General features: G+C 42.8%; 1 protein-coding gene across 4 annotated transcripts in view; it reads left to right on the top strand.

Annotated features, from left to right (window-relative positions):
- Positions 1-14,619, top strand: part of GRIA1 (glutamate ionotropic receptor AMPA type subunit 1) — a 117,130-nt gene that overhangs the window by 63,085 nt on the left and 39,426 nt on the right. For all 4 annotated transcript variants that reach the window (XM_050312540.1, XM_050312541.1, XM_050312539.1 and 1 more), the window contains exons 6-7: positions 10,069-10,230; positions 11,296-11,463. In XM_050312540.1, the coding sequence (XP_050168497.1) occupies positions 10,069-10,230; positions 11,296-11,463 (330 nt within the window). The remainder of the gene's footprint in view (positions 1-10,068; positions 10,231-11,295; positions 11,464-14,619) is intronic.

The following is a 14,619-nucleotide window of genomic DNA, read 5'->3' as shown; positions in this document are numbered from 1 at the left end:
CACTTTTAGCAGGAGAAAGCACACCTGTCCCATCTTTAATGTGTTTTCTTAGCCTTTGCACAAATGTTGAGAGGACAGAGCTAGCTGGAAGAGGCTGCATACTCAGCCAACAGGGGTTATAAATAATTAACTTGGAGCAAAAGGCTTTTCATTTCCCCCAGCCCCTCTGCAGGGAGATTCTGCCTCCCACTGCAGCTCAGTGGAGGGGGCTTTGGGTCCCATAGGGACCACCAGAATCCACTGTCACTAGCTGTGTTTTTCAAGGAGCTTTGATTGGCAAGAAAGAGAGTGAAAGTAATTCAAGCTTTACCTTTTGTCTTTCCTGCTTCTTAAAACTTAGCATCACACAAGAGCCAAACTCGAGAGAGGAATATATAAAAAAAAAAAAGAAAAGAAGAGTAGGGCATAATCATGAAAAAACTATTTTAAAAAAAGGAAGCCTAGCACCCCTCAAGGTTAAGAAACCCTTTCTTTCCAGGACAGAACGGTGTGGGCACGTTCAGGCACCAGCAGCCAAATCAGTTTCTGTGATGTGCTGCACCCGCACAAGAGCTACTGACTGATCTGTTCAGCAAGGAGAATGGCAAAAAGACCCTGAAGATCCCATGTTTCTGAGACCATAGGCTAGCAGGGGAGGACAGGAAGATTCCCTACGTGGGGAAGGCCAGGGATGTTACAAGGGAGTGTCAGAATGAGGGAAGTCAGCGTCTGGCAGGGTTAAACCCTAGTGCAGATGCTCTGATCCAAGAGATCACAGAGGGTTTTGCCCTCTCCTAAGGACATCTTGTTGCTGGATTAGAGCCCCCAGAGGGTGTAACGTGCTGTAATTTATTCCCACTGACTCATGCACATAGTGGCAGACCTTAAACAGCCCGCATTTCCCCCTGTAGACACGTCCTGAGATGACAGGGCGTGCACTGCCCACACACACACACACATGTACCCTCATGCACACCCTCGTGCATGCCTGGAGAACAGCCCTGGTTTGTGGAAATGGCTCATTCTGGAGCACTGAGTCGTCAAGAGAATAAATTAAGAGCTAAAGCCTGGAAGTGTCAGGTTTTCAAATGAGTTATTTTTGGTCCCCAGTGCTGACTGATGGAATCCTGAGTTTAGGACTGTCACACTTCATGAAGATAAGGTCAAGAAAGTCCTCAGCTGGTTCATAGCCACCAATTTACCTGCAGGAGCTGGAGCAAGGAGATGAATTTTCAATAGCTGCCTTTTGCCTAACCTTCTTGAATATGGAAAAATGGGGACACAATTATGGAAATTATACATTGGGAGAAAATGTTGGGAAACATTTCTAGATAACCCCACTTAAATTCTTAGTTTTAGCTATGTGTTTGCTCAGAGCTATACTCAGCCAATAAACAAGCAGCAGCACGCTACTGCCCAGTTACAGCAGCTTCAAACTGGTGTTGCATCGTGAATGCAAAGCAATGGAGTTTGCAAGGCAATGCACAGGTTGAATAAGGTCTAAAAAAATCATCTGCAGGTGCATTTTGAAGTGGAGGAGTTCCCCGTCTGGTCACAGACAGTCCATGAGCAAAGAGGCGATGCCTTGCATTAATCACCACGTGTTTTCCCAGCAGTTGCTGTCGGTGAGCTGTAGTAAAGTACTGAGCAGAATTTGACAAGTAGCAGCAAATGAAAGCTGGTATTTCCTAGCAGGAACAGCTTTCTTTTTCAGTGAAATTGCTGTTGCCAAGGTGAGACAATAATATTTCTGTGTTCACAAACAAAATGAAACCATTCTGCACCTTAGGCCATGGGCAAACATCTTTCTCTAGACCTGCTATGCCTGCTAAAGACACAACCTACCTTTTCTACCCAGCCCTCCCCGTTCCACAGTGGTCTGTCTGCCACATCCCTGCCAGGGGAAAGGTTTCTGTGAGCATCCCTGCTTCTCCTTGAGGTAAATTTGGCACTGTTCATGGCTTTTGTAAAGTCATGAAATCCTGATCCTCAACCAGTACCCATTAGAGTTATCCCAGTTAGCTTTTACCAGCTGCCAGCCTGGATATTTGTCAGGAGTACCACCACTGGGGGTTTGCAGTTGTCTCTGTCTCTCTCTTCCCCTCGGGAACTCAGAGAGATTTTACGACTTTAAGAAGTGTTTGTTTTTGTGAGTCTTATTTTTCTAAGCTTTGTTCTCAGCCTTTGAGATCATCAGTCTAGCATCCACAAAGGAAGAAAAGAATACAGTCAATACTATCAGAGGAGCAAGCTTAGAAACTTCTGGGATTCCTTTCTTCTGATGTTCAGGCTTTTTCCCCATAACCTTGGCTTTGTGTATCTGTTTGCCCTATGCCATGGATGTGAGATGACTTCTGCCAGTAGTGGGAGAACATTAGCTCTCTTAGGCAGAGAAAAATCTTTGTCTTAAAATAAGAGCCATTTGTGTGACCTGTCTTTAAATGAAAAGTATGAAAGACAGCTGCCCCATATGGTGTTTTAGCCTTTTTTTTTTTTCCTTCCTTTCTTTCCTGGTGCATTAGTCCAGGTTGTTCTTTTAGCAAATGCTCTTTTTTAGAAGATGAATAGATAAGTGTATGAGATTGCTGATGCTAGGGGTAGTAGGGAAAAGTAAAGATAAAAACATTGCTGATTAGCCAAGGTAAGCACTTTTTCCTGTGCTATTCTCCATCAGCATGTGTCAGCACTGAGACAGGCCATGGACAGAGTTTTCCTGTGCAAACGGTTGTGGTGGTGGTGGAGGTTATCAGCACAGCACAGTGTCACACGCTTTGTCAGCACAGTGGCTTGTGCAGGAGTCAGGCAAGATGTGCTGTTTTGATTCAGTTCACCCGTGATTTAGATGGGCACCTTTGATTTCCCCCCCCTGAAAAATGGAATGAAGAACGTCTGCACCACCAGGGCTGAGAGTCATTATTGTGAGACCAACTCCTGGTGCAGACAGTGAAGAAGAGGTAACCTGAGCTGGCCACCACATCCCTGGGGAGCAAAGTTCTCCCCCCACAGGCAGAGATCAGCCCCCCTAAAGCAATGCAGCACCCCTACAGCTGCAGCATGTGCTGCGACTCAGTGGGGAGGGTCTGTGCATGCCCCAGTGTGACATGTGGCACTGGCCATGTGTTAATGGCTCCACTCCCTGCACCAAACCACTGATTCATCTTGCCTGGAGCTAAAAGGCTGCGGTTCTGTCTCCCTGCACCTCGAAAGCTGCCACGTTTATTTGAGTCGGCCTCAGTTCTCAACACTGTCTCCTGTCCTTGGAGGTGCTGCTGACTTGCAGTACAAGCATGGTCAGCAATGCTCATGTTCACATCACTCACTGATTGGAAATTCTCTTCTGTGGAGTTTCCAAAGGGATGTGTACAGCATCCCCTTCTCGTCCTGTCACGATGCCTGGTCTTGCAAACTTGTACTCTTATATTGGAAAGAGATATCTTAAGTTATTTTTAGGGTTCTAAAATTATACCCGCTAGACCTTTCCTCTTTCAGAGGCGTTGGTGCAAGTAGGCTCATGAGACACATTTATTTTCTGTTCAGAGTAAGACAATGTAATATACCAGTGAAACTTCTGAAATCCACATTTCATCTCCAAACAGCTTTTCTTTCCTGATTCAAAGATTATCAAGCAGAAGAACCCCATATAACATTACCTCATCTGAATCACTGATAGTAAAAGACACAGCAGTGCCCTGAATTAATTTTTGCTTGAACTAGTGTCTCATATAAAAGAAAATTATCTGATTGGATACAAAAATTGCCCACACAGGAGAATATGAACAGCAACCTTGGGAGGATTTTTGCAGTAGTTAATGAGGGTTCAAAACATGAGTGACTTACTATGACTTAAAAAAATCAGAGTATCAGGTAAGCAACTGACAGATTATATTACAGCCATTGGAAGGAAAAATGTGTTTGTTTAAATTTCAGCAAAAGGGTGTTAAACTAACAGGTTTTCTCAGCCATTTGCAGTCTCCTAATCCATTACCTCAGCTCAACTGGCAAGTGGTGATGTGTAAATCCATAATATCTTCCTCATGGTGACTTCACTGGTGCTTTTTCTAGTCAAAAACTGCCTAGCTCCAGCTTCCTCCACCAGATTTATGCTTCTGTTTGCTAGACAAAATATTCCATTACTGATGTTTTGGTCCTTGTAAACTGTGATCAGGTCATCCCTTAATCATATCTTTGACTGAAGCCCTGGCATCTGCCGTTGCACAGCACGTATCCCAAACCTTTAAATCAGCTTGTGTGATGAAAGCTCTCTAATGCCCAATCATCCACCTAGAGCACCCCTCTCTGCCTGGACTGAGCCTTCCAACAAGACATGTATGATCCTTTATATCCAGAATGTGCTGTGGCAGTAGGATTGGGCAGTTGCAGATAGTACCACAATGAAAACCTGCAGAGCTGTACCAAAGAAAAGTTGCTGTTCATCTCCAGCCTCTTGTCCTTGAAGTCCCAATTCTCACCCAGCTTGGTTTGCTTTGTATCCATAGACAGGACAAAACACCCCCCTCAAACTGCAGAATTGGGAAGCTGTCTGATAGTGCCCCCTTCTCCTGTCTTTCTTTTCCCCTTTTTTCCACTTACTCCTAAATTACAGTGAGGACTCACATGTTTTGCTGCCACAATGAGATTTGACACATTAATAACTCTGCAGAGGAGAAGGCCTCTCCCGCTGGAAGGCAGACTGGAATGAGACTGGAGCAGATGGGCTCTTTTTTGACATACCCTCCTTTTTAATACAAAGTGATGGGAGTGAGGAATGCTGCTTCACTGCAGAAGTCAAGCTTGAAGATAATTTGGTATATTAGGGATGCTCTGTCTGGAAACGCTCAATTTCTTGCTCCCTGCAGAAAGTCACTGGTGTACTTTAGAATGACAGGAGCCACTTTGTATTCACTCAGCTGATTTACAGCCATTCAGAAGCAAAAATTTTGCTTTGCAAAGTTTCTTATAGTCATAAAGTCTGCTAGGAGGAAGTAGTCTGGCATTGCAAGCCATGCATGGATAACATCTAAACAGAGCTGGGCTAGTTTCCCGATGCTGCCACAGGTTTCTGTGGCACCCACCCAAGCTCAGGATGAATTGCTTAAATGCTTTTGGCTTGAAAGGGAATATTTTAGTGTGCAACCTATTATAGAAAAGAAAAAATCTACTCTAGGCTCCTCATCCCAGACAGAAAGGGACTTAAAAACCCTGATACTCCTTCTGGAATGAGGGGACTATTTTAGGTTCAGCCAACAAACCTTTTCCAGACAATTAAAGAGAAAGGGGCATTTTCCTTCTCCTCTTTCAGAGCTGAGCCTTACCGGTCTTGGGAGCAGATCTGGAGGGCTCAGAAGACACAGAGGGAGGAGACAAAAACAACAGTGTTTCTCAGGAATGTGACAGTCTTCAAGGAGACTCCCTAATGTCCTATCTCTCAGGAAAAGACGAGACTTGAAGCACAGGCACAGAGATTTTAGGCTGTGCTGTGGGGTGGTTTATGAGCTGTTGAGCTGGAGCTTCCCTGGAGCTCAGCCCTTGCTGCCACAGCTTCAAAGGCAGGATTCTACTGCAGGAGGCACCTGCAGGGAAAGTGCCAGCAATTAATATGAGCTTAGTGAAATACAAAGAGAATCTGAAGGTGTGGGGTAGCAGCTGGCTGCCTGTCAATGTCCAGGTATGGAGGTGAGGCTGCAGCATTCCCAGGGGCTGGGATGATATTCCAGAAGGAGAAATGCTGCCCAGTGTCATCAGCATGTGGAGAGGAGGTAGAGGTTTAGAATGGCAGAGGCAGTGAAGTACGAGGGTGAAAGGAGAGATGCAGAGAAGTAAATGATGCTGGAAGATTTGAGGAGGGTCATGCATGAAGGGATGAGGCTTTCCCTACACTGGCAGCTGCCTGCACTGCCCACTCAATGTCCTGGCTCCTCATAGTGTCCAGGGTATAAATAAGGAGCTGGCTCATTTCTGGAGGGACTTTCTTTTCAAAGCAGATCCTTCGTGGACCACTTAATCAAGATGGATTCATAAGGCCTGTTTCAAGTCATCAGTCTTCCTGAATTATGCATTTCCTTTGATGATTGAGCCCACAAGCAGTGGAGAAGAATATAAATGTGTGACTTGCTGACACCTCTCCCAGCAGCCGAGGCAGTGAACAGGACAGTAAAACAACCTTTGGCTGAAAAGAGCTTTCAGTTTAAGAACAGCATAAAGAATAGATGCATCAAGGAAAGCACAATGAGGAAAAATCCCTCTCTAGGACTGGCTTCTATTTGAAGCCACAAAGGTCTGTAATAGCTGCCCATATTATTTCCTAGCAGCAGGACTTCTGCACGTAATCGCCCTGTGAGGTTCATTAATGCAGAGAGGAGCCCATGGTATGGGCTAAAGAGCAAGTTTCCTCCTTTGAACCGAGCCTGGCTGTTGCTGGAACAGTGTGTTGCAGATGCTGTGAGTCAGAGCAGGCGTGGAGGAGGGATCCACCTCAGCCCATCAGCGCGATGGGGACAGATTTTTGTGGTTTACTGTCAGCCTGCTAATTTGATGGCATTTGGAGAAAACCAGGCATTTTCCAGGCATATGCAAGGCAGGAAGCCGTGTTCTCTGGTTTGCTGGGGTGATTTTGTGAAGTCAATTTAAGTCGAAGGGACAGCTAATCCTGCTGTACGGCAGGGGATGGGCTGGCTGCCGTGGTGTCCCTTCCAGCCTGGTTGTGAGGATTCCCAGGGATAACTGTGCCTGCAGAAGTGTTGTTTCCTCCTGTGTACCTACATCTCTGGGCCCTAGGGAGCTCTGTGTTCCCTCTGGGTCCTGACTTTCCAGGGGGACTGGAGTGTGATGTGAGTTCCCATATTCCTGCTCTTCCTCCCTGCGGGACCAGCAGTGCCATATAGGGAGGTGAAGGGTGAAACCCACATATTCAGCAGATACCTCCCAAATGCTTCTGGTGTAAAGAGCTTGAAGAGAGTCACACACAACCAAATTTCAGGGATTCTGCTCATTTCCCTGAACAGCCCACTGTGCTCCAGACATGGTTTTTTTCCAGTATTCGCTGGCAGGTTTTTGAAATGGTTTCAAAACCGTTTGATCACTCCATGGGACCACATGGGGTGCATCGTTCCAGCACTGTTCACTTCTTGCTGCACTTGGGTGGATGACAGAGGGAAGCATTTCTGGGCTGTTTCTTTCCCAGGCTGGTTGATAGTCAACATATTAATCCAAAAGCACAGCTGTTGCCCCTCAGTCGTGGGTTGCAGTCTTTCCTTAGACAATTTTTAAGAATTTATTTTCTCTTTCCCAAATATGTTCAATTGAAAACTAAACAAAAGATCCCTTCTTCTTTTTTTTTTTTTTTCAAAATGTGGCTATAGTTAGTACAAGGTGACAGATGATTGATGACTTTTTTACTTGCAAATATTGTAATTCTCTCATTCTCCTGTTTCCTACAAGCAGACTGATATTCCAAAAAGACAGATAAGCATATTGAATTCCTGCTGCTACTTTGTCAATAGAAACATTTTACAAAACCAGTTTGCATAACACTTGATATTTTTTTGTTTATGTGTTTGCCAGCAAGAATTCAACTTCTCTGGGAGTTATTTTCTAAAATATTTGACCCCTGGATTTCCCTGTTCATTGACTCTCATGTTCCCCAGACCTGCTCTGAGCAGATTTCAGTGGTGCAATGATTAAAATTCCTTCATAATTAGAACCATTCCTATAATGTTTTTGTACTGGGGCATGTGGAGGAGGGATAACAGGTGAAAACAATTATTTCAGAGGTTGATAACAGCCAAAATGCAAAGATGTCTTCAAGGTTAATGATGTCCTCTATGGTCCTACCTGCCTTAAATGACTGGAAAATCTTTGGAGGTCTCCACACTTTTTAAAGAACCTGAATTGTGCCAAAACGAAGTGGGAAAAATAGTACAATCTTCAAGAAGAAATAATTCCTTTCATCTATTCAGATTATTTCAAAATTTTATGCAAGATGAATCCCAGTGAATATTACTGAATATTTGCTTCAGTTTCAGAATAGTTTTGTTTGGGGGAAAACAGTAAAATATAGCAGTTTCAACCACTACTGTCTCATCACTGATGTCATAACCTTTTTTTGACTTTTTCTACTTAAATCTACATGCTGAGAGGGTTTAATACACCAGCCTTCTTACTCATACTCTGTCGTGAACTTGGACTTTTCTTCATGCCTTTGTAGGTCTTCCAAGGAGGAGCTGGTGGCACAAACTTCAAGTTGCTCTGTGGTAGTTTCTTTTGACAGATCCTTTTCCCCTGAGTATCTCCCACGACCAAAACGTCAGTGTAACTTGGTCCTAGCCATGAATAACCAGTTGGCAACCTGTGAGGTCCCTCTTACTGAACCTTAGAGCTCTGCATGCCAAAAACCACTTGGCCTGAAATGCATTAAGATGTCAGGGACAATTATCCTGCTGCATTTCCTATTCATTAATCACAGCTCTGGCTTTGTTAAACCCCTACGCTTAGCAATCACAAACAGGATTGATGTGGGTTTTACCAGCGTTCTGAGGAATATGTACACATAAAATATTTTTTTTTACCTGAATCACTGCACTTTGAAGCAAAACAAGTCATCTGTTTAGAGCATCTATACACCAATATCTAATCCTCAGCTTTGTAAGTGGATGCCAAATTGCTTACAGAAAGCTGAAAGAAAAAAGTGTGAAAGTCTTTAAAGATGTTTTTGAGTTACTCATGACTCCCTCAGTCTGACACTGATGTGAGAGGGCAATTTAGACTTTTACTTGCAAGGTCTGTTTCAAAAACAGGTTTCCATGTAATGGCTTGATCCTGGCTTTAGAAGTTAATAAGCTCCTTAGCTCCGTCTACCCATGAACAGAGGTTCCATTTTGGGAACCTGACTGGTGTTTCCTGGAAATGATGTGACTTGGCTTTTTTAACTCACACTGTCATCATATGTCTGAGAACAAGCAAGGGGGAGAAACCCAGTGGCAGGCTGAGAAGGAGCCTGAGGAGAACACACACCATCAGGGCAGCGGGAAGGCAGAGCTCAAAAAGCTCTTCCGCTGCTCAAGTGATTGCATTGTGAAACTCCTCCCACTCATTTTCCCTCGTACATTAAGATTGCTGATGGTATTAGTGCCAGTTATTGGCTACATCTCTTGTGTTTGTACCCCAAAAGAAAAGGCACCAGACCTCAGCCTGGCCTGTGTCCCCCACCCAGCAGCCCGAGCAGGAAGGCAGAGCCTCTGCTCGAGCACCTGCTCTGTGTGAGGGGGTACAGCAAACAGTTTTGCACAGCAGCAGTGCTGCAGGGGTGGGATCAAAGCTGGGACACCAAGAAATGACCTCTTCTTCATATTGCAGAGTGTCTCTAATTATTTTTTCACCTCTGACTCAAGAGGAGTGACTAATTCTGCAGTGCCACCCTGATCAATACACACGTGTATTTGAGCAAGTGTGTTCATCACATGCAGTGAGAAGCAGAGAAGAACAATAAAGAAATGGAAAAAAAAAGTATTTTGTTAGTGATCTGAAGTCTAAAAAAAGTACCTTTTTTTTCTCCCAAATTAGCAAATTCTATAAACTGGCTTTTCTAGTAGTCAGACTCCTTTAACAAGCTGTGACTTCTTGATCTGCTGAAAGTTCATTGTTCAGGCTTGGTTTTTCCCTGTAAACTATGATTTGAAAAGAAGTAGTGTATCCAGTGGTGAATGAGTGCATAAAAGTTAGGGCTGGGTGAAGAATTCTGTCTGAAAGTTAGAGCTGGGTAAAAAATTCTTTTTAATTTATTTTATAAATTTTATTCATTTCATCCAAGCATTAGTCAGTGCATTTTTCCATTACTCTGATATCTTTCTTGCATATGACCTGTTGTTAATTTGTCTCCTGGAAACTTCAGGATATGTTCAGCTCAGAGCCTGTGAAAAAGGCAAGTTCACATCATGGTCAGGGAAGTGGTGCCTCTTTGAGTTGGATGTCACCTCACAGAGGGAAGAGGTGTTTCCTGAGCTGTCTGCCAAACTCATAGATGGGCAAAATTTGTCTTATCCACCCAGAGATGTGTTCCTCTGATGAGCTTCTCCTGTTTCTCTCCTGTCCTAGGGATTCATGGATATTGACCTGACCAAATTCAGGGAGAGTGGAGCCAACGTGACTGGCTTCCAGCTGGTGAATTACACAGATACTGTTCCTGCCAGGATCATGCAACAGTGGAGGAATAATGATGCCAGAGAGCATCCACGTGTGGACTGGAAAAGGCCAAAGGCAAGTGATGTAAAAGAACACATTTAATTTTGAGTTCATCTGGTTCTGGTAAAGTTATGCTCACCTCTCTGTGATCACAAAGAACTCTTTAATCTCACTCTGAGAAACTCTCAATATAATTATGAACTGGTGCCTCAACATTGTATAAATTTTAGTAGGCAGCAGTTACTGCCTCCAAGAAACACACAATTTATTGTATTCACCCCATCTCCCAGTTTATACCTTCCTCAAAGCTAAGAATTAAACAACTCATGATGTTCAGTATGTAAGAAACAAAAAGCCTCATTAACTCCTTAACCTTTGACTTGTTTACTAGACATCCAGTGACAATAAAGTCTTTCCAGATGTTCTTTTTTAGCATTTCAAATCAGTGTGTACAATAGAGGAGGAAAATTTTTTAGTTCCTACACAGAAGGCCCTGAAGCTGTTGAGAGATGGGTGGAGGGGGAGGTTGTTTTTTTCTCTGTTTGACATTTGAAAACAAATACATTTGCGACAAACACTCAGCAATAGAAATGTTAACTTTAGAATTATTAGTTCAGGAAAGTTGCAAACAAATAAATAGGTAGGAAATCACATGAAAAGGAATTGATTCTAATAGTTACTCTAATGGTTCATGACAAGAGTTTTACACTGATTTCTGTACAAGTTTCTGCTTGAATAAGCTCATCTTTTGCAGAACTTTTGCAGACAGAGAAAGAGTTTTCTGGTCTCTGTCTGTGACCAGAAAAGGTCTCTTGTGTCTTGATTTCACCTATCTCACATTTACACAGTATAATGAGTTACTCAAAAGCTTGGGTCACTGAATCTAATTAATCACAAAGACTTGGGTAACAGACAAACACCTTTTAAGGCTGAACCTTCTTCAGGGAGTGCAACCTGACTCTGCACCAGGAGCTTCTCCTTCACTTCCCAGTTGCAAAAGCAAAACCAACTATTACAAGCCTACAGGACAGTGGAGATTACAGGGAGCAGGAGACAGCTGAACTTCGTAGCTGGAAGGGTGACAACACCCAGGGGCAGCTCACCCTGACGGGCCTTGTCCAACTACTCTTCTCTTTCCAGTACACGTCAGCCCTGACATACGACGGGGTCCGGGTGATGGCCGAGGCGTTCCAGAACCTGAGGAGGCAGAGGATCGACATCTCCCGCCGCGGCAACGCCGGGGACTGCCTTGCCAACCCAGCCGTACCCTGGGGGCAAGGCATCGACATCCAGAGAGCGCTGCAGCAGGTTTGGAACCCTAACGATGTGGGCTCGGCTGAATGCAGCCCGAGGGTGGTTCACAGCAGAAATGTTCACAGGAATCACTTAGGATGAGGAACTGATCCTTCCACATTAGAACCAGGTCTCCTAAAAACCTCAGGGGTGCACCCAGCAAACTGCTTTTCTTGGTAGCATCGGATGTGTCCTTGCCTGCTTTAACTTCTGCTGATGTTCGGGGATGCAAAAGCCAAAATATTATTCCATAAAATCAAGGATCCCGATTTTTATTTTCCCCTCCCTCAGACACAGACCTGCTCAGACCATGCTTTTTGCAGATTCTTTAACTCTCCATGAACTCGGCTTCAGTTCCAGGCTGCTAATGAATGCATGTGAATTTTGCCTTATGTGTGGCTGTCATCAAAATGTTCTCAAAGTGCAGATTATAGCTTGTTTCATACTGTGAGGATCCATAAAAGTCTTAGTAACAGCCACTTAGATAGTTTATTCCTCAAATCTGATAATCTAGGTTTTTTCATGCTGCATAAAAATTTAGATTTTTGAAAAAACAAAAATATGATGTGAAACAGCAATAGAGAAAAAATACTCTACACAGGTAAAATATTTTAAAATTTCATTAAATTTCAAGGCTGACATTCATTTCTTCTGTTCTTCTGTTCTTTTTTTTCTGACAGAAATAGATGGTTTCCTTGAAAATCGTGCTAGTTCAGTGTTATCCAAATGTAGCTTATCCCATCTTCTTTCCTTAACTGGGAAGAAGGCAAGAAGGACAACATTAATTTGGTTTATTTGTATCATATGTAAAGTTCCCCATGTATTTTGTTTTGATTTGGGTTTTGCTTACTGGTAAATAACAATTCCTCCAAAGCCAAATCTTGCATCTGATTTGATTTTATTGCTTGGATTCAATTTGTTCCCAAGCCTGTCACTGACTTTCTGTATGACCTTGGGCAAATCACTGTCATAGCTTCTCCAAGCCCTTATAATAAAATCAGCCTCCCTGATGCATTAGGGAGATCGGTTACCTAATAAACATGAAATACTTGGAAGTCTTCTGATGAGCAATAGCTTCTCAAGCATTTTCCTTTATTGAATTTATGAGAATAAGATATCAAAATTAGACAGCCAGAAAATACAATTTTGTGTGTGTATGTTGGGTAATCTCCTCTGAAGTTTCCTCATCTCTTCATTAAAACAAATTCAAAAGTCTTAACTTTTCAACTGTTGTGACTTTGGGCAAAGAACATGAAGAGCTGTTTGCAAAAGATGCCTCTGTTGAAAAATCATAGTTTTAAAAAGGCTTGACCAGTTCAGTTGTGATGGTCAAAATAAAAGGCTCTGAAAGAGGCAGGGAAAGAAACCTCCTAGCAAAATTTTAGCTATGAATTTAATAATCATGCAGCATTTAGTAACGTAGCAGGAAAGAGGCAGATGGAAATAGAAGGACTTGAGACTGAAGGTTTGAGTTATCCTTTCTGTAAAGACTCACAAACAGGGCAATTTTTACAGCTGTTCACAGTGGGCTTTCTCTTCACCTCTCATTTGCTAATGCCTAAAATTTTCTAAACTATTTAAATGCAAAAGGTTTCTCTACTTACTTCTGCTCAAATGTCTGGAATAAGCTCTCAGATTGCCTTATTTCTGTTTAGTACAGGAAGGAGCCACAGAATCATAAAAAAACATTTAGGTTGGAAGATCTAAGATCATCAAACCCAACCATTACCTCAGCACTGCCAAGGCCACCACTAAACCATGTCCAGAAATGCCACATTTACAAATCTTTTAAATCCCTCTGGGAATGGTGACTCCACCACTTGCTTCCCTGGGCAGCCCCTTCCAATGCTTGACAATCTTTTTTGTGAAGAAATTTTTCCTAATATCTAATCTAAACCTCCCCTAACACAACCTGAGGCCATTTTCTCTTGTCCTGTTGTGTTACCTGGGAGAATAGACTGACCCCTCCCCTCACTATAACCTCCTGACAAGGACTCATGGATAACAGGAACAAAAATGAAAAGAGGTATGAAGCATTCTTTATTTTTAAAAAAAGAAGAAATTTAGCATATTTCAGCACAATGTGTATTGTTAATAATTATTTGGAGTTTTTTTCCCCAGGAAAGTTCTCACAAATTATTGCTTAAAAGCAATACACTGAAGTTTCAGTTGTACTTTGAAAAGGTCATGATCATTTTTAACAAATTCTTTTTAAAGTATTATTTTGTTATCAGACCTAATAAGCAGATAGACAGTCCCTAACTGCTGACTTACCCTGTACACCATCCTGCTGCTCCAGGTTTCCCAGCAAAGAGCCCAGGCCCATCCATGTCTTATACACAAGTGTGTTTAAATGCTCCGTGTCTCTGGATGACTTTACTGGTGCTTAGCACTGTTGAAATCAATCCTCACTGTATTTTGCACTGCATTTTTGCATTTTGCATTTACAATCAGAGGATGGGAAATGATAGAAAAGCTGTGCTGCATCCTTGTAGCATGGATGGCAGGGATCCCTTTTGCCGTTTCAGTGCCACATGGAGATCACAGGATTAAGATTTCACTCATTCAGATAGAAGAAATTGATGCTGTACAGCTGCCTTTTAGTGCATATAAAGCTACAAAACACGAACACCTGTGACCTGAGCTTCAGAAGGGGTCAGAACTTGAAAAGAAAACCAAAGGAGACGTGGAAAAAAAGCAGGCTTGGGAGTGCTTAAGACAATGGTGCTTTTCCAGTGCATCTATTTTTTATGGGCATGTTGTGTCTTGTGAGAAGGGAAAAGCATGTTTCTCCAAATGTCACTAGGAATACCTCTTGATGTGAAAGAGCTTCAGAAAATACTGGCAGATGTTCCTTTTCATGACAAACCTTTGTGATAATAGCTGGAAAACAAACACGTTTTAAGCAGATTAACGACAGTGCTCCTCTGTGAAGAAATATCCTCATTTCTTCACCATGGGTCTTTATTCTGAGGATCTCAGAGTATTTACAAAGTATGTTAAATACCTGTCCCCATTTTGCATGTGGGAAAACTTCAGTTGCAGGGACAACAGATTTGTCCAAAGCAAGTGGAAAGGCTGAGAGCAAACCTTTAATTCCTAATCCAGTGGCATGAGCATTTCTCCATGTGGTCTCCATAGACACCCAAATCTGCACTCTTTTTCCCATGT

This window comes from Myiozetetes cayanensis, unplaced genomic scaffold, assembly GCF_022539395.1.
Source record: "Myiozetetes cayanensis isolate MyiCay16 unplaced genomic scaffold, myiCay2020 scf17, whole genome shotgun sequence".
NCBI classification, from domain to species: domain Eukaryota; kingdom Metazoa; phylum Chordata; class Aves; order Passeriformes; family Tyrannidae; genus Myiozetetes; species Myiozetetes cayanensis.
This window is presented reverse-complemented; position numbering and strand designations above follow the sequence as displayed.